Genomic DNA, 20,138 nt, shown 5'->3' with positions numbered 1-20,138 from the left:
TTCGAGCGAGATACTCTTGGTAGCTTGCCAGGCTCTCTGAGAGAGGTGGAGAAATCGAACCCGGGTTGGCTGCGTGCAAGGCGAATGCCCTACGTGCTGCGCTATTGCTCCAGCACTGATATATGTAATTATTGCAAAATGATTGCCCCACTATATCTGGTTAATGTCCACCAGCACTCATAGTTGCAATATTTTTTTTCTCCTGAAGAGAATTTAAGATTTACTCTCGGAAAACTTTCAAATATACAACACAGTGGTTTTGGGTTTTGTTTGCTGTTTGTTCATTTGTTTGTTTGCGGGCCACACCCAGTGGTGCTCAGGGCTTACTTCTGCCTGAGCTCAGGGATCACTCCTCATGTCGGGGACTGAACCCAGGTCAGCTGCATATCAGGCAAATGCCCTACGTGCAATATTATCATCGCTCCAGCCTGACCATGCAGTGTTTATTACTGTAGACACCATGCTGTTCATTCCATGCTCAAAACTTATTTCTTTATTATCTGGAAGTTGGTGCATTAGAGCTCCTTCACCCAATTTGCTCTACCTGCATTCCTTGCCTTTGGTTACACACCCACTTGTTCAGTATGTGGTGTTGTCAATGCTAACACAGTGTGTGGTATTACTAATCCTGGGGAGGTCAGATTGATAAAGGGCCCATGAAGCTAGAGTCCTGCCCATCAAGGCACCTGTAAGAGGCCCTCGGAATCTTCACCAGATGGATTTTCAGGAGTTGTGACTCCCAAACTGAGGAGGTCTTGATCATGGCCAGCCATGAGGTGGGGGGGGGGGTCCCAGCTCCCATTTGGGGGAGGACCCATGTTTTTCCTTTTGAAAGGAATTTCCAAAGAAAGCAGTTTAATAAGGGAGACTACTAATTCTAAGGAGATGGTGGATGAAGAGAGGGAGGTTGGGAGGGAGGGCATGAGAAAGAAGGAGGAAGTGATGAGGGAGGAGGGAGGAAGAAGAGAGCCCCCAAACAAAGGAAAGAAAGGCCTAGGCAGCCCCAAGTGGAGTGCTGCCAGGTAAAAGGAAGTACCCAGTTTTAAGTAGCCACTTATTCCTAGTTGCTCCCAGTATGCCAGAGACCTCCCCAAGACCTGTCCCTGTCCCACAGCAGTGAGAGACATTCAGTCTGCATCTAGATCTCAGCTGATTGGAAGCCAGACCCCAGGCAGAAGTTTTTAAAATATTCAGAAGTGCCTCTTTCAGTGTAAGACTGGGCAGGATGCTTCTGTTTTCTTCTTCTGGACTATGTCCTGGGTTGTGATTGCTGTTCTGTTGACTTATGAACACAAGCCCGGCTATTAAGCGATGTTTCCATCAGAAGGCAGAGTTCCAAAAGCTCCTTTCTTGAAGAATACTGGTGATGGAGCCAGGCAAAGGGAGAGTATTAAAATAGACCCAGCATGTTAAAAGGACTGCAGCCATGGTTAATTAGCAACCTGTTTTCTAGGTCACAGCTCTGAAGAAGATAAAGGCAAGTAGCTTGCTCACATTGTAGTTTTGGCCTGCCCTAGGGACAGCCAGTTAAGAACTCTTTCTCCATTTGAATAGTGCTGAGGGAACTACACCCTAGGCCTCACTGATCACCAGAGACAGAAAATTAAGAGCTGGGCAATTGCCCAGTACATCAGTCATGTACTTACTTAGAGATGACAAATGAGATTAGTAGTGGACCCCAATGTCACAGCCCTTCATTTCACAGCTCATATAGCAGCAGCACCCGAAGGCAGCAACCACATCACTATACCAGATAATAACCCCCACACCGTGACCCAAGGTTATGTGAGTTAGGCGTCACCTCTCCCCATCTGCGGTCTGACATTTTATGCCCTATGTAAATAAGAATTTGTAGGATGACCAATCAGATAGTACATATAACTGAAGCACTAGCCAGTGATCTTGTTCATCTGGCCCCTCCTTCCTCATTTCCCCCATAATGCTGAGTGGGGCTGAAAGAGAATGCAAAGATGGTTTCCACAAGCCCTTGTCAACTGGAAAACATTCCAGGAGATTCTAGATGGGTGTTAAATTGGATGTACGCCCCTCAAGTTGAGCCCACAGGTCTCTTAAAAAATTAATTAATTAATTAATTAATTTTTTGAACCACCATGAGATATAGTTACAAAGCTTTTGGGGGCTGGAGCGATAGCACAACGGGTAGGGCGTTTGCCTTGCACACGGCCGACCCGGGTTCCATCCCCAGCATCCCATATGGTCCCCTGAGCACCGCCAGGAGTAATTCCTGAGTGCAGAGCCAGGAGTAACCCCTGTGCAGAGCCAGTGTGACCCCCCCCCCAAAAAAAACCCCAAAGCTTTCATGTTTGAATTTCAGTCATACAATGATCAAACACCCATCCTCCACCAGTGCACATTTTCCACCACCAATGTCCCCAGTATCCCCCACCCCCAACATCCAAACCCTCCCCCAGACTCTGGCAGACAATTTTCCCCATAATCTCTACTTTCAGGCATTATGGTTTGCAATATAGATACTGAGAGGCTATCGTATCCTCTCAGTATACGTCGGGTCCTTTATCTACTTTCAGCACACATCTCCCAGCCCGAGCGAGCCCTCCAACCATCACTGACTTAGTGATCCCTTCTCTATACCAGCTGCCTTCTCCCCCAGCTCATGAGGCAGGCTTTCAACCATGGAGCAATATTCCTGGCCCTGTCTCTACTCTCTACTGTGCTTGGGTGTCAGTCTCATATTATGATATTTTATATTCCACAAATGAGTGCAGTCATTGTCTGTCTATTCTGTCTATCCCTCTCTTTCTGACTAAATGTTCTTCCTCCCTCAGCTTCTCTTGACACTAAAAGCTTGGTTATCAAAACTCTTTTATTATTAAAAATGTTATTAAAATATTATTGAAGGAAATAATAATTTTCTATTAGTTTATACCCCCTCCTTCCAGGCAGAGCTCTGGATGGCTGGAGTACCAGAGTACTGGGGTCAAACTCAGGGCCTTGAGTATACAAGGCATGTGCTCTATCATTTGAATTATCTCCCTGGTCCCAAGAGTTTCTTTTGAACTTTGGTGACAATGTTATTCTTCATAATAAGTTTAAATAAATAAATAAATATATATACATACATATAAAAAATGCCACTTTTTGCGGATTGTTCTTTGAAAACATCATCTAACCATTCCAAAGAATTTCAAGATTCTGCCATTGACTCTTAGCATTACAAAGTAGTTGCTCTGCGCTTTCCATGCAAGATCCATCCTGTTGCTTTGTGCCACATACTCAACTCTTGGCTACTCTAGATTCTTCCTTGCCTTGGATTTGCTGCCTTGAAAGGGAACCTGACCTCCTCAGCAGAACGCCTTCCTGCCCACCCCTTTCTTGGACCAAGGGAGTCTCGTGTACTCTCAGTTGCGCCCTTCTCACTGGAGCCTTTGTCCTTGCAGACAATGGTGACTTTTTCCTCAGCACTCACAACAGGTCACACCACTCTTGTGACATGTCTCACACATAAATGTGTTCCCTGTGAAACTATCACATACCACTGTAACTGCCTTCCCAACGCTGAGATTCTGTGGTCTAAGTATGAAAATAGAGGGGCTGACAAATAGTACCACGGTTAGGGTGTTCAATTGTATTTGGGTTTGATACTTGGGACCACATGATTCCCAAGTATCACCAAGAGTAGCCCTGGGTATGTCTCTGGAGGCCCCCACATACTGCCAAGTTGCCTCGGGTATCCTCAACAATGTAGGGTCCAAGCAGAACTACATCCTTAGGCCCAAAATATTTTTGGCTCAGGAGTGGTTAGCTGTGGCTCACAGGTAGGGCCCTGGGGAGGCACAAACCCAAAAGAATCCAAAATAAATTGAGGTGTTGTGCGGGAAATACTTCAGTCTCATTTTTTCCTTATGGACTTTGATATGAAAATTCTCAAAGGAGAAGGAAAACTTATAAGAAAAAATGGAATTTTGCTTTTTAAATAAATGAGATACTCCTTTAGGGACAGAATAGATAGAAATATAGCAACACTTATGAGTTGCTCTGTTTATGAGCTTTAAAGAGTTCAACAGAATACATATTTTCTCATTTGATTCTCATAGCAAGCCATGAGGATAAAATAACTGTGATTATCTCTGTTTTGGCTGAGAATTCCAATTAAAATATAATCAAGAAAAATGATAAGACTCATCATCTCATGAATGTGGCACAAGAAAATAATTAGTTGTCAGAGTTTCATAAGGTTGGAGTTTGAAGTTATAACAGTGATCTCAAGCCTCGGTTTTCTCAGCCATAAAATGACTAAATGAACTAGATGTCTTTTAGGGCCAGCTCAAAAATTCCATGAATTTGCATTGTACTTAACTTGTAATAGGAATTGTCATGATAGAGTCTTTGATTTTCCTCTGAAGGACATTTGCATTTCTGCCAGTAAGGAGAAGGATATTGAAGCCAAGCTGACCCAGGTGATCGAGAACTGGACCAACCAGAATTTGAGTTTTGCCCCATTTAAGGGAAAAGGGGAGCTTCTGCTCAAAGGAACTGAATCTGCAGAAATTATCACCTTGATGGAGGATAGTTTAATGGTCTTAAGTTCCTTACTCAGCAACAGGTAATTTTATAACATAGGGTGGGGGAGGGGGCAGAAGGGCTCAATTTGTGAGGTTATAAAATATCACACAAAAGGTATAGTCTTACAGCCCTGGCAAAATTCAAGATTGTGACCCACAAAGCTAATTTTTATGTATTCTTACATGAATGACCTATTTCCCTAGCAATCATGACCTCCATCTTTACCGGCTCTCATATTCCCATCCTATTTTTCCTGGTGGGATTCATCATAATTATTTCCCCCAAATTGGCAAATTATCTTCTGAACATCTGGGCTCCCTACTGAGATTACTACTTCATTTTAACTCCCCTCTCTGATTTGTCATCATTTCCTTCCTTTGCTAAGCCTGCTCAAGTGTTTGCCTAATGGTTCAGGTAAAGCACGCTGGCAGCACATGAAAGGAATATACCATTAGGAACTTGGCACTTACAGGCTTGCATTTTTTAATGGTTGAAAGGGGACTGTTTTAGTGCTGGGTCCACTGTAAATTGAACAAAGTAATCTGTCCATCATGAAGTTCCCTGCGGTCTCTAATGTAGCTTTTGGAAATTCTACTGGGACTCAGATTAAGCATAATGTCAGGTCTTGGTAGGGGCACTAGCAAACTCTAATCTCCTAGCTGACTATGTAGTTATTCTCAACTGTTATTCCAAGTATACCTAAAAAACATGCCACAGCCCCATTAAAGAACAGATGCCAGTGTTTAAGGAACCTCTTCTGGGGATTCTAATAACTTCATCTTTAAGCTAGGATCCAGGCTGTTTCATGAATGGCATTCATCATGGCTCTAGAGATAGTCTTCTGTTTGGATAGTAGATCACAAATTTCCTAGTCTGGGGAATTTTGGGTAGTTTGGGGAGACTAAGATTTTAGGTACATCTTTTGCTCCTTGGAAAATTCTAAAGTCTGAATAATGCAAAGGGAACAATTGACTAACTGAACTCTTTATTCTCTTACTTAACTTGCATGTAACCTGACTTCTAGAGCACCTGTATAGAGTATTAGTAAACTCAATATTGAATCCCTACTAAGAAAAGCAATTAAGATATCTAAGGAGCTACTACATGGTAGGGAACTTAGCCACACTAACTGTATCCAGAAAGTCATTTCCAGAATTAACCTGAGATGGACGAGTAAGAGCCGAATCACTAGACCTGAATGACTGTGATTTCCAAAGGCAATTATGTATCTCAGAGAGGAGCTGGATTCCATATATTACTTGGAATATGACACTTTTGGGGAGAAACCTGATTCCACAAGGATCTAGGTTTCACCAGGCAATGCAAGTATCTGACCAATAGATTGAAGCTGACTGCACTGGATCCCTCTAATCTTTCTCTTTCCCTTTTCCATTCTGGGAAATTCTATACTATCAAAGATGGCTCTTTTGTGCAGGACCATTTTTGGCCTCAAAATATCAGGTGCTTAAACTTCTTACATTGCCCATCCATGCCATCTTGGTATACATAAATTGATTTGACTATGCATTTGTCTAGATTATTGCCTTTCAACCCTAACATAATGGCTAGATGGGCAGAATAAATTTTGTACTAAGAGAAATGCCCCAGAAACAACCAGCACAATTTTTCCTGTGTTCTGTAACATAAAATTTAGCTTAATTTATATATGATCAGCATGTGGAAACAGTAAATTAAATCAGTATAATTATAAGGGTTGTATTCATATAAAAGAAAAAAGTCTCATTAACCATAAGAAATTTGCTAAAGATTGCCTCAAGAAAAAATAAATTTATTCCCAAAGAAATGTTTCTTCTGTTGTTTGTGTGGTCCAGCATACTATTTTCTGAATCCTCCTTGGAATATAATGCTTTTCCTTTCTTACATTTTAGGTATAATACTCCATTTAAAAAAAATATTCAGAATTGGGTATACAAATTGTCCACTTCCTCAGATATAATTGAAGAGTGGCTGGTCGTTCAGAACCTTTGGGTTTATCTTGAAGCTGTCTTTGTAGGTGGTGATATTGCCAAACAGCTGCCTCAGGTAAATAGACTTTTTATAACCATAGATAGAATAATTTGTTGTGTGTTGTCTCTATGTCAGACTTTGTGGGAACAAATAGTCAGACCTTGAGTATTTATGTCTAGGGTTGACAAACATGCCACTGTGTGTTTAACAAATAAAATTTATTGGAACACACCACACCCATTCATTTTTGTTATCTCTAAGGCAGCTGCTTTCACTTTATAACATCAATGTTGAGTCTTTATAACAGACAGATCACCAAAGCTCCAAATATTTTGTCTTTGGTCCTTTACCCCCAAATGCCCTTTAGTTTATTTATTTTAAAAACTGATCTGATGATGCTCTGAGTCACCACCAGTGCTGGGTGCAGGGCATATGGGGCTGGGAATGGAATTCAGGGTGCTACACATGCTAGTGTAGAGCTCCTGCTGTTTCACATTAGCAGAAAGAAGAACTCGTATCTAAACAGCAAATAATCAATTAGAATGATTGAACGTGTGAGGTACGTTCAAACATAGCAGTATTCAATGACATTACTTCATCTCTTTCCAAGTTGAAGTCTTAATATTCTCCTAAGAGTAGAATCGAAATTAATCTGTTTTCTGCAGGCAAGAAGTAACTATAGTAAATAGATCAGAAACACACAGTGGGGCAATGAAACAGCCTGAGAAACTTGTAACAAGATCTTTAAAATGGCTCTTTGGGAATTTGAAACAAGTACCAGCAACCTATTAATAACTTTACCCTATGAAGATAACTTTCTTCTTATAAAATTATGCCTTTCCTTTCTGAATTTGATACCTATGAACAGGATCTACAGAGATTAAAAATCAAGGATAAAAGGCTTTTGAAATGATGGATTTTCCTTTGTAACACATTTTTTAAACACCGACTTTTTCTTTTTTTAATTAGAAAATTGCATTTTTTAAAAAGGCCAGATTATGCCAATTTCTAGAGGCACTTTTACATTTGAATGCAAAACTTAATATCATCCATAGTAACTAGACAATTTTCATTTACAAAAATGTAAATGAAGCTTTGTTGGGGTTTCTACTGTTTTTTTTCTATTTCCTGAGGTAATATTGGACTGTAATTATTCCAAGGTTCCTGAGATCAAATTATTTTCATGCTTCTTCAGTTTGCTCATCAAACCAAAACACCTGAGGTGCTGAAAGACTGCATTTGCACTTTAAGTTGATAGTTCTGCAAATTAATCATGTGGCACTTTGAAAAATGTATTAAATGTAAGGAAACAAATAAGAGATAAGTTATATTGTGGTGAAGCAACATTTTAATAAACAGTTTTATAACTTTGGGTTTTTGGTGTTTGTAATCAATTCAGAAGGAAAAAAATTCCCTTTAAATGATATTGCCTGAAACTAAAGCTTTATGTGAAGATCTATAGGAAATTCATAAGTGAAGATTTTGCTTCGTTCAATTGTCCAAAGGCTAATCTTCACTGACTATGGATTTGTTTCTAGGAAGCAAAACGTTTCCAGAATATTGACAAGTCATGGATAAAAATAATGCAAAGAGCTCATGAGAATCCCAATGTGATCAGCTGCTGTGTTGGAGATGAAACCATGGGGCAACTTTTGCCTCATTTGCATGAACAGCTGGAAGTATGCCAGAAGTCACTGACAGGGTAGGAGCTTAATTTTAATGTGACATATCATTTGATTATTTGTTTATTTATTTGGGCAGACTAATACAGTGATGCCCAGGCACTATTCCTGAGCTCAGGGGATTATTTGTCGTGCGAGGGATCAGCCAGGATCAGTCTCATGCAAGGCAAGCACCTTTGTGGGGTAGTGGGGTGGGAAGGGACCCAATCAGGGTCAATTACATGGAAGTTACGCACCTTTTTTGAGTGTTGCCAAAACACTGTTATTTTTAAAACATTTTAAAATAGAAATTCTATGGCTTACAATACTTTTAATGTGGTTTCTTATGCACAAAATTTTAACGTTACACCTTCACCAGTGTACTCACCTACCTCTCCCAAGGACCAAGGCAAATACCTTAACCACTCTATCTCTCTGATCCAAGCATTATCAGTTTAACTGTGGTTCTTGTCCATACCAACAGCATTGCCTATGTTCTGTTTGGTAAAGACAGTGAAGGTAGAGAGAAGTAAGTCCCATTTCATATAAATTTTTTTTTCTTTAAAAAAGACACCTTAAACTGAGTGGTGGGTGAGTGAGTGCAACACGTTAGTTTACAAACTGGGTGGCTTAAACCACAGAACTCTGCTTGCAACCATATGTAGACCAGCAGTCTGAAATCCAGTGTTAACACTTTCGTGAAGGTTCGAAGGAAAATATTCTTTGTCTTTTCCAGCAAGTGCTGGCTCTAGAAGATCCTGGATGTGGCGCTACATAGCCCCATTTTATGTCTCTGCCTTCACATATGTCTCTGTTGTGGATATGGAGGTTCTGGGTAACAAGAAGCAAGATCCTCCCCTCTCCTAACTACTGGGGCTATTTTGGGTTTGTAATGCAAATTTCAGGTTTTATGGCACTAGCACCTTTTCCACTCACAAGATGGACCTGTGTTTTTTTGCCTGTTTGAACCCCATAATAGTTGGGACGGGTCCATTTTTAAATAGATGCACAAACTGTAGTCCACACTCATGAGTTCTTCATGAGGTTCCTCACCATAGATTCTGCATTTGGACCAAGGTTTTTGGCACTGCACATGTGTGGTGTTAGGATGTAATTGGTGGGAGGTGGCTTCTCTCTGTCCCTGTCCAGTTATAAAACAAGTTGTCATCTTGTAGGTTTGCAGGAGTTACAAAGTTACAAAGCTGTTTCATGATCAGTTTTCAGTCATACAATATTTCAACACTGATCCATCCACCATGCATATTTCCCACCACCAGTAGAGGATACCTGTTTTCACTGGACCATTGTCATCGGATTGCATGGCTCACCTGGAAAATCAGAATAATCTGAAGATCTTTAACTTCAGTCCATCAACAAAAACCCTTTTCCTAAATAAGATCACAACTAAGACCCTAAATAATAGGACAGAAACAATTTTTTCTTGGGGAATACCCTTTTCCCCTCACAAGTGTAGACAGATGCACACTAAGGAGAATTAACAAGGACAGGTTCTCAAGGCATTCTGGTTTATCCTCATTGTTCCTGCATCCTGGTTTAATATTTACTTGTCCCCCATCTACTATCAAAATATCTTGGTTTAGAGAAAAAATATGTGTTCACCATAGGTTTAACTCTTGAGATTCACAACACTTTAAAGATCCAGGAGGACCCTATGAGCAAGATGATGGGGCCATCCTACTTGAACCCACACGGTTTGTTTTTCCCGGTGCTATTAATGGTGCAGCTAGGTTTTAACTGTTATTTTAACTGTTATTTTAACTGTTAACTGTAGATAGGAAATGGTTACAGGGTTTACTATTCTCTTAAGAGGTTAGTGGTTTTACCTTAGCAAAAAAAAATCCTTAATTAAGAAAAAAATCATTTGGTAATGTAACTCTATTTAAAGGTATTTGGAGAAAAAGCGATTACTGTTTCCAAGATTCTTCTTTGTATCTGATCCAGTTCTCCTGGAAATTCTTGGACAAGCCAGTGATTCCCATACCATACAGGTAGAATTAAAGAATCTATTATCTTAATTGTTTTTCCCTCTAGTATGCATAATCAATAATAAACTGAAATTAACACATTAAAAGTATTGACAAGAAAGAAGAGTATTAAAAATTGTTGATTGTAGGGTTAGGGATTTGGCAAAACACTTGCATTTTTGAGGCCCAGAGTTTGATTCCAGAATCACCAAAAAGATACTGTTGATTATGAAGTACCTATGTACTTGGAATCCATCAATCTGAGTTGATCCTTTGGTGCTAGTAAGTAAGCGTCACCTAAAACTAAACAGGTGAGGGGCCTTAGCAGCCTTCTCTGTTTTCTTGCGCCTCCACTTCCTTATATGTAGAGTCAGGATAAGGGATTTCCACTAAAAGGATTTTATAAGATAATCCACTGAAAATTATCTGGCACACAGCTCAATTCCTTGTTATGAAAAGTTGGCCTGGATATTCTTAGATTAATAGGGGTTCTTTAGATTTATCCTGTTTTCCTCTCAGAATTCTAAGCAAATGCCTTTAGCCATTTCCAAGGCAACACTTTGAGGAGGTGGAAGATGCTGAAGCGCTCTCATGGTCATTTCTAGCTTGGAAGTCTGGGGGTGGGGAAGGGGAAACTATTGGTGTTTCTCTTGTTGGTTTCCAGGGAGTTGAAAGGATAAGACATCAAGAATGACTTAAAGCGGGGGTCTAGATGATAGTACAGTAGGTCGGGCAGTTCCCTTACACATAGCTGGGCTGGATTCAATTCCCGTCACTGCATATGGTCCTTCAAGCCCACCAGGAGTGATTCCTGAGAACAGAGCCCCAAGCATTGCTAGGTATTGCCTCAAAACGAACCAACCAAATATTTCTCTTTCTCTCTCTCTCTCTCTCTCTCTCTCTTTTTTTCTCTCTCTCTCACACACACACACGCATCACTGGAAATAGTAATATACAGATCCCCAGGTCATTCTCCATCTGGAAGAAAGGCAACTTGCTGGGGAGCATTTGTTGGTCTTAAAGAAAGCATCCTGTAAGGTTGAATTGTAAAAAGTAGAGCTCCTGGGACCAGAGAGGTTGCTCAAAGGGCTGAAGACTTTAGGTGAATCTCTAGCACAACTTCGTCCCTCGAGCACTTCCTGAAGCAACCCCTGAGAACAGAGTCAGGAATGCCTCCTGAGCACTGCCAGAGCTAGAGAAATAACTCAATGGGCTGAACACATGCCTTATATGCAGAAGCTGTGGGTTCGATTCTCAGCACAGCATGGTCCCTACCAATGCCAGCAATGATCCTTGAGTACAGAACCACAGTAGGCCTCGTGAAGTGCTGGGCATGGCTCCCTTGAAATCAAGACAAGCATAATAAAAATAATAAAAACAACGGCTAGAGCGATAGTACAGAGGATAGTAGGGCATTTGCCTGGCACACTGATGACCTGGGTATGATCCTCGGCATCCCATATGGTTCCCTCCCTCCAGGAGTAATTCCTGAGTGCAGAGCCAGGACTAAGCTCTGAGCACTGCTAGGTGTGGCCCAAAAGCCAAATTTTTTTTTTTAAAAATGTTTTTAAAGGAAAACTGGGGTTTCTAAATTGGTGGAGGGTCAAAATAACAGGTTTTTCTGAGATAGTGGAATAAATTTTCCTTTAAAAAAGTTTTCTTGTCTGGAGTGGAGGTGGGGGTAGTGGGTGGTGGGAAATGGACACTGGTAGAGGGATGGGTGCTGGAAAGTTGTATGACTGAAACCCAATCATGATTAGCTTTGTAACTGTGTATGTCATGGTTATTTCAAAAAATAGATTAAAAAACTTTTTTTGTATTTGAAAAACCATTTGAATTATAATATTTTGTCTCAGGTGTGCATTAACACAAATCAGTATAAGTGCATACTAGTTCAAATTTACTACTAACAGTCCAATTAAACCTATGAAACAAATTCCCCCCTTCCAGGTGCCAAGGTAGAACTTAGGCCCTCACCTATGTGTACTCTGTGGCTGAGCTACATTTCTGGTCCTGGAATTTTTTACAAAGAATCTCAATATGCCAAAAACAGTAACAGTAACAATTAAAATAAAATTTTAATACAGAAAAATATTCTTTAAAGAAACATCTGAACAGCTCCTGTAGGACCTCATGTGTGATGCTTCTGTCTGTCCACTGCTTCTCACAGCCACATCTCCCTGCTGTGTCTGACAACATAAATGAAGTGACATTCCACTCAAAAGATTATGATCGTATGCTGGCCGTCATATCAAGGGAAGGAGAAAAAATTATGGTAAGTTTACTTGGTTAAAAATATTATTTAATGTATTAGTTTAAGATTTTAAACCATTTAAAAAAAATTTAGATGGGGAGAATGCAACTTGCCTGTTAAAGAAAGGGTTCTAAGGATGTACTTGGATCCTAATTCTGTGGCCCTGTTCTTCCTACAAACTAGTTAGGAAAACTCACATGACATCTCTGAAACATGCTTTTTATCTATAAAATGAAACTTTTCTGACTTTTACCAACAGTATTAAATGGTTTTTCTCTCATTTTAAACATTTTGTATGATATTTGCTCTTAATTCAAGTATTATTTATCAAGTGTGTGACATATGTAAAAATACAAGATCACTGTGAATTGCTATATATATGTAATCTATGTTTTAGTTGGATACGCCTGTGATGGCCAAAGGCCCTGTTGAGATTTGGCTTCTGGACTTGTTAAAAATGCAAATGTCATCATTACATAATATAATTAGATCTGCGTACTACAATATCAGTGATTCGGGATTTCAGCTCCTGCCTTTCCTCAATCACTTTCCAGCACAGGTAAGTCTAGACAGTGCTGAAATAAATAATGGTCAGCAGGAATGGAAACACAAGGGAAAATGGGACTCTCAGGAGACTGTCAGCTGAATATTGTGAGGCCATTGTAGTCTGAACTAGCTTGGGAGCCAGACCCCAAGCTCCCATCCAGCTGCCTGTCACTATTCTAGGCCAACTCATCCCATCCCCCCCAGAAGAGGACATGGCATTCTCCCATCATTCAGGCCAGTCAGTGAGACTAGAACTGTTGTAGAAAATTTTATCTTACTCAATTGAGGGAGGTCGAGGGAAACACAGCCAGCTATGATCATGGCTTTTTTCTGGTTCTGCACTCAGGAATCTCTCCTGGTAGGGTCAGGGAACTATGTGGGGTGCCTAGGGTTGAATCTGGGTCAGCCACATGCATGGAAAGTTGCTTACCTGCTGTACTGTCTCTCAAGACGGAATCTCATTTTCTGTCTTATATTATCCTTCAGATAAATATTTGGACAGATAAGCATATGTAGTTAATGATATGGACATTAGCAAGTTGGGCAAACCAGGAAAGAAGTTAGGCAGCATATTAGATTTAGGAGACCCAAAAAGAACGTTGGAAAGCCCTGCATAAGAAAAATACACAATAGAGCCTATTAATTCTATTTGCTTTTCTTGACAGTAGCAACAACAGCAACAAAACAATGTATGTGTGTGCTGCGTCCAGCTCTAATTGTAGGTCAGGATACTAGGCTCAAGGGGGAAAATCCCCTGACCCTCTGGGTCTTTCTCAAGTGGTGTGAAAAAACCAAATGGCATCAGAAAGGTTAGCAAAGAAAGTATCTGTTTAATAATCTAGATATGAAGAATTTTCTTGGCAATAATTTCTGAAGAACAAATACGGTGGGTCCAGGAAATTAGTTCTGTCTTAAGAGGCCTGGGAGTATCAAGGAGACAAGAAATCTTCACGGAGACGAGGTGGGTGGAGGAGAGTCTAAAAAGAGGATGTGTTCAGGCTGCAGGCAGCTGAAAGGGCTAGAGTACATGTGTTTGCATGCATGAAGCTCAGATTTGCCTTTTAGTTTTGGTGGGGGGGTGCAGTTTTTATTTTGGGGTAGCACCTAGTGGTGCTCAAGGCTTACTCCTGGCTCTGTGCTCAGAGATGACTCTAGAAGTGCATGGGGGGCCATATGTGGTTCGAGGGATAGATCCCAGATTGATGGTGTGGAAAGCAAGTGCCTTGTGCCTGAGCTATCTCTTTGGCCCGAAGAGACCTAGATTTGATCTCCAACATCACAAGGCCCCTAGAAGACTGCCAAGGGCAACCCCTGAGAAACATGACAGAAACAGCATCTGAGCACTGCTGACTGTGCACCTCCACCCCCCACAAAAAGAGTGCACTGATCAATGAACATCTAAGGTCACTGCTCTCCAATTACAGTCCAGTTTATAAGGAGTGGGGGCAGCTGTGACTGCTGCTACTGTGAGGAAAAGGACAAAGGACTGAGAGGAAGCAAGAGCTACTCAGTCTCCAGGGCCTTCAATGCTCTTAAAATAATCTGAGTTCCTGAGTCAAGGTAACAATAACTCCTAAAGTAACCCCAGAGCCTCACTTGGCCCTTAACTTCCCATTCCAAGGCACTTACTGAAAGAGGTCAACTTCGGGCCTACTGAGAAAGTCTCTGGGCTTTGGGATCGTCTGATTGCACACACGCACAGAGCTCAATAAACGACAGCCATTGTTTTATTATCAGTCTACATGGAAATAATGAAATATCAATAGTGTTTTTTCCTATTTTATCAATCTTTCCAAACACTGTTGAAAATAATTTTTTCTTTTTCTTTTCTTCCACCCTTTGAGTGTGGAAAATGCATGTGTCTGTTCTTAAACTGTCTTCATAAGTGACCACCGAGTTTTATTACAGTCGTGGCTTAAATATTTTCAAGTGTACCTGTCTGCTGGATTTGTAGGTTGGGCTTCTGGGGATTCAGATGCTGTGGACACATGATTCAGAAGAGGCTTTACAGAATGCAAAAGATGACCGGAGGATCATGCAACAAACCAACCAGAAATTTTTGGATATTCTAAATACTCTCATTTCCCAGACCACACATGACCTAACCAAGTTTGATAGAGTGAAATTTGAAACACTCATTACTATCCATGTGCATCAGAGAGATATTTTTGATGACTTGGTAAAGTATCCATTTTTTTCTTAATTTGAACTAATTTAGTGCACTAAAAATTTTGTTCTCCTAATAGTGAGTAATGAAATATACTTTAGATATTTCCTAACTTACATGAACTATCTGTATATGGTTCTTTTTCACTACTGTCTTTGTCTAAATTATACTTATAGTATAGTTGATGATTTAAGAGTGGTTTAAACATGAACTTTGCTGGTCCACCAAAAGAGAAAAAGGTTGAAAACCACAGGTTTAAACAATGATATATAAACATGAACATTTGATATTCTGAAGTCTGGACCAATTGATGGTAACCACATTGTTCCATTAAACTAGTACCCAGGGACATGATAGAATACATATGGATTTGACCATATGCTAGGATGGGTCAATTGAAAACAGAAACCTGGATCAAATACAATTAAACTCTAGAGAATTGGGATGTTTGTCCAACTGATAGTATCCAGTAGGTTGCTGCAAGCTCAGTTTGAGCAAGATTCAGTAGAATGAAAGGAAGAAGGGTAATATTCACACTCTCTTTAGAATTGGCCTTTCAGCAGTGTAGGAATTTGGGTAGGAGCAAATTCCTCTGAAGCAGTGGCTCTCTAGTATAGGGGAATGCCCCCTGGAGTCATGATATTTTACCACACAATTAAGCAATTTTACCATTTCTTTATTCTATTGATAAAGAAATTGGACTCATCCTCAAAACCTTTCTTTCTTGCATAATTTGTGCAACTTGGAGCTCTCTCTTTAAAAAATATGAACACAGGACTGTTTCCAACTCATATCAAACATTCTGATCAGGAACCAGGGAGACAGTACAGTGGGTAAGGTGTAAATCGTTCCATATGGCCTACCCAGGTTTGATCCCCGGTACCCCATATGTTCCCTAAAGCATACCAGAAATGATCTCTGAGTGCAGGGCCAGAAATAATCCAGCACTATCACTGGGTTTACTCTCCCCACAAAAAAAGAGAGTTCTGATCAGATGAGTCAAGTTTACTGAAGATGAAAGGAATGTCAGTGCCAGCACAGGCAGCCAATGCTCAGTAGAAAAACTGAATATAGCTCAGTGGGAAAACTCTTATATGTGTGAGACCCTGTGTTCAATCCCAGGCATTTCAAAAACAAATCAAGAAACAAGAGAAGGACAATTTATTTATTAACCTGGACTCTACAACCCACTTCTCAAAGTACTATATGCCAATAGGTGTCATTAGCATCACTGGGGATTGTTTCAATATTAGAAGACATGCCTCATTTGTATGAGCTTCTGCACATAATACTGCAAATAAGACAAATACTGAAACTGATTTTTCTTAATATTAAACTTATTGTAAATGTACTTCCCAACCAATTAAGATGAGATCTTTGCCAACATATTTGCACTGAATTTTTAATATATCATGTTTAGAACAGCCTATTATATAGAAGAGGGATAAACACTAGCTATTGTTTTCCTTTTATTTATATTGTGCCTCTTTCTTTCCATCTTAATATGTTATAGAAATGATATTAGTAACTCATGGCTGCAAGTTCTGAGTAAGAGAGCAGAGTCTATGGAATAGATTTTGATACCTTCCAGTAGTTCTTTTCAGGTGGTGAATAAAATAAACTGTGCTTTAGAAGATGAGTGTCTTACCTGGAGGGGAACATAAGATCATAGCAATAAATTAAGACCAACAACCATGCCTATAAATAGCACAGAACAAATTAGGTGGAGTTTTGAACGTTTTGAACACTCAGAGTCTATTTCTGAGTGTCAACTTAAATTTAAGAGAAGCAAAGGATCACTTGTTCCTTTCTTCCATTGACTGTAGAATGGGAAGGACTAAGGAGTCTCCAAGTTTACAAAGAAAAGTCATGAGTCACCTCACAATGTAGTTCAGTGGAATGTTGCTCTCTGGTTTCTATCTCTTGCATTCATGGCATTGTTATATGCCAAAGGCCAGGCAAGTGTGCTCATTTGGCCACCATTCTGGCATAGAAAGGCAAGTATACATATATGACTATGTGTATGCCTGCTTAATGACTTAATGACTCTTAATGACTCCCCCCATTCCCATATAATTCACTAATAAGCAAATTAAAATTCCTATGCTTGAGTTTTATAATTTGGGACTACAATTCAATATGAGTAACCCCTTATATTTTCTGTTTTTAAGGTAAAAATGCATATCAAATCAGCTACTGATTTTGAATGGCTGAAACAGAGTAGATTTTATTTCAAGGAAGATTTGGACCAAACTGTGGTATCTATTACAGATGTTGATTTTGTTTACCAAAATGAATTTCTTGGATGCACTGATCGTCTAGTTATTACTCCATTAACAGATAGGTGAGAAACCCAGCTTTTGTTACTCTACTTTGCAATTAAATACCATGCTTAAAATTTTTTAAGTGCTTTTGAAATATTAACAAAAACATATTGCTGTCTCGTTCAGTCGACCAATAAAATAACCAGAGCTATTACTTAACATATGCACATTAAATTTGCATGAAGTAGAAAAAGCTGAATAAAAGCAAGCTTGAATGTGAACTATGAGCAATTAAATAATAAATTTTACATTAGAAGATGGAAAATATCTGAGAAACCATAAAAGAAGTCATTTGAATTGCAAAAAAGGAAGAGACCTTGGAGATCACCTAATTTAGACTCCTGGTACTTCAAATGTAGAAATTGATAGCTAAAGTGAGGTTCTTTGGTCAGGTCTGAATAATCAGAGAACAGCAGATATCTTCACATTCATTACAATAGATGAACTAAACAAGAACTAGGCATTTTTTTTCATATACAGGTATTACACAACACCCAGTTCAACATGGCTGCTCACCAAAGTCACTCAATAAATGTATAGTTCACTTAATTTAGGTCATGAAACAGTTCATTCTGCCATATCTTTAAATAGAGCTGCCCCTAGGAAAAATTACATATTTAGCCTCTTTTTTTACTGAGCCTCATTTTAGATGCTCAGAAACACAATTGCTTATCTGTCAGTGTTCTTTCTCTTACATTGGTACTTACATAGAAAGCTTCACAATTCACTAAGCTTTACCAGGTTTTACTTAGAAACAAATACAACAGAAGATGGATCATGAAACAAGGATATTTATTATCTTAGCCTTAAAATTTGCATATGTAAATGAAGTATTTCATAGTAGAACAATTTCTTTGCAGTAGTGTACCCAGTTGACTCACATCAACTTACTCAACTATATACATGCACCTTTCCCCAATTTTGTGATACTACATTGACACCTTGTCATTGTCAAGCTAGATTGTGATACCAAAAGCGCTAACTTTGACCCTTAAGTGGAAGGTTTCCTTTCACTACTATTCCAGTGGCAACTAATGGCAATATAATTTTTTATCAGAGGAGCCCATATTACAACAATACAAGAATCCAATATCATCTCTCATATCAAGAAGCCTCCTGATAAGAAGGAGGCTCAAGAGACATACTAGTGACAAACAGCAGTGGAGGGGTGGAGAGTTGTCCATAGCTTCCCAGTTGTCCCTTCACAGGATGAGGGAGGGGCACACATACAACTTTGATTTGTCAGGACTGTTATAATATCAACACATGTAAAAGTTATCTGTCATGGTGAATTAATGCTATACACTCCCTCCTCCCACCCTACAAGAACCAGTTATTCAAATGATATGTTTCAGCACAAAATGAGTTCTTTGTTTTTTTGGACTTAGGAATTTTCCTAGCTATAGCAGAAGAAAGACCTAAGGACTGAATGATTTAGAAGTTTGTCCCCCAAAGTACTCCTTCTATTGAATATCAAGCACTCCAGATTAATTGGGTTGCCTTCTCTTTCCATGGGCTACTTAAAATAATCATTCCTGTGCAATTGATACTGATATTGTCCATGCCTTATCTTATAGTCACAGTGCTTTATCCACCTAATGTTTGCAGATGCTATATCACTCTAGCACAGGCTTTGGGGATGAACATGGGAGGTGCTCCAGCAGGACCAGCTGGTACTGGTAAAACTGAAACCACAAAGGACATGGGAAGATGTCTGGGGAAATATGTGGTTGTGTTTAACTGCTCGGATCAAATGGATTTCAGAGGCCTAGGAAGGATTTTTAAAGGCAAGTGTCAAAGGATGTTAAATGTTTTGGTGAATTAATGTATTTAATTGCTTTTTAATGCATGCTATTTTCTGATATAATTTTAAAGTGATGTTATCCCAAATAGAGCAAATTATTGACAATATCAATATAGGTGATATTGTTACTTTCCTCAGCCCAAACTAGTCAGACATCATCATATGGAATATTGTTGCTGGTAATATAGTCCAAGTATTGAATGTATAATAGATTAAGAAAGTGGAATACAATTATTTTTTCTGAAATAGTAGAGATAAGATCAAGATACTAAGCAGAGGACACATGTGACTTGCCCTCCTGCATTAGATAATATTATAATACACTGTAACAGGGCCAGAGTGAGAGCATATCAGGTAGGGGGCAATTGCCTTGCATGCAACTGACCTGAATTTAATCCCTGGCACCACACATGGTTGCTCAAGCTCACCAGGAGTGATCCCTGAGTATAGAGCCAGGAGTAAGCCCTGAGCTCTGCTGGGTGTGTCCAAAGACCAAAAATTAACTATAGATATAGATATATACATATGTGCATATGTGTGTGTATATATATATATATTATAAAGTTGCCTCAGAGAAATAGTTTGGCATTGGTGGTAAATGTGAAGAAGCACATACTTAATTTATTTATTTTTTTAAAATTTTTTATTGAGTCACCATGTGGAAAGTTACAAAGTTTTCAGGTTTAAATCTCAGTTATACAATGCTCGAATACCCATCCCTTCACCAGTGAGTGCTCATATTCCACCACCAAGAATCCCAGTATAGCTCCACCCCGCCCCCTCACACCCCTAACCCCCCCACGCCCCTAGCCCCCCCACCCTAAGCCCCCCCCCGCCTGTGTAACTAATAAATTTCACTTTACTTTCACTTTGATTGCATACAA

At 39.6% G+C, this 20,138-nt stretch overlaps 1 protein-coding gene across 1 annotated transcript in view; it reads left to right on the top strand.

The window, feature by feature from the left end:
• The window catches only part of DNAH8 (dynein axonemal heavy chain 8), a 414,847-nt gene that overhangs the window by 174,302 nt on the left and 220,407 nt on the right, over nucleotides 1-20,138 (top strand). The window contains exons 36-44 of the mRNA XM_004619333.1: nucleotides 4,386-4,585; nucleotides 6,435-6,588; nucleotides 8,052-8,215; nucleotides 10,081-10,183; nucleotides 12,330-12,434; nucleotides 12,811-12,972; nucleotides 14,914-15,138; nucleotides 17,298-17,470; nucleotides 19,059-19,237. Coding sequence (XP_004619390.1) covers nucleotides 4,386-4,585; nucleotides 6,435-6,588; nucleotides 8,052-8,215; nucleotides 10,081-10,183; nucleotides 12,330-12,434; nucleotides 12,811-12,972; nucleotides 14,914-15,138; nucleotides 17,298-17,470; nucleotides 19,059-19,237 — 1,465 coding nt within the window. The remainder of the gene's footprint in view (nucleotides 1-4,385; nucleotides 4,586-6,434; nucleotides 6,589-8,051; nucleotides 8,216-10,080; nucleotides 10,184-12,329; nucleotides 12,435-12,810; nucleotides 12,973-14,913; nucleotides 15,139-17,297; nucleotides 17,471-19,058; nucleotides 19,238-20,138) is intronic.

The sequence above is a fragment of the Sorex araneus genome, chromosome 5 (assembly GCF_027595985.1).
Source record: "Sorex araneus isolate mSorAra2 chromosome 5, mSorAra2.pri, whole genome shotgun sequence".
NCBI classification, from domain to species: domain Eukaryota; kingdom Metazoa; phylum Chordata; class Mammalia; order Eulipotyphla; family Soricidae; genus Sorex; species Sorex araneus.
This window is presented reverse-complemented; position numbering and strand designations above follow the sequence as displayed.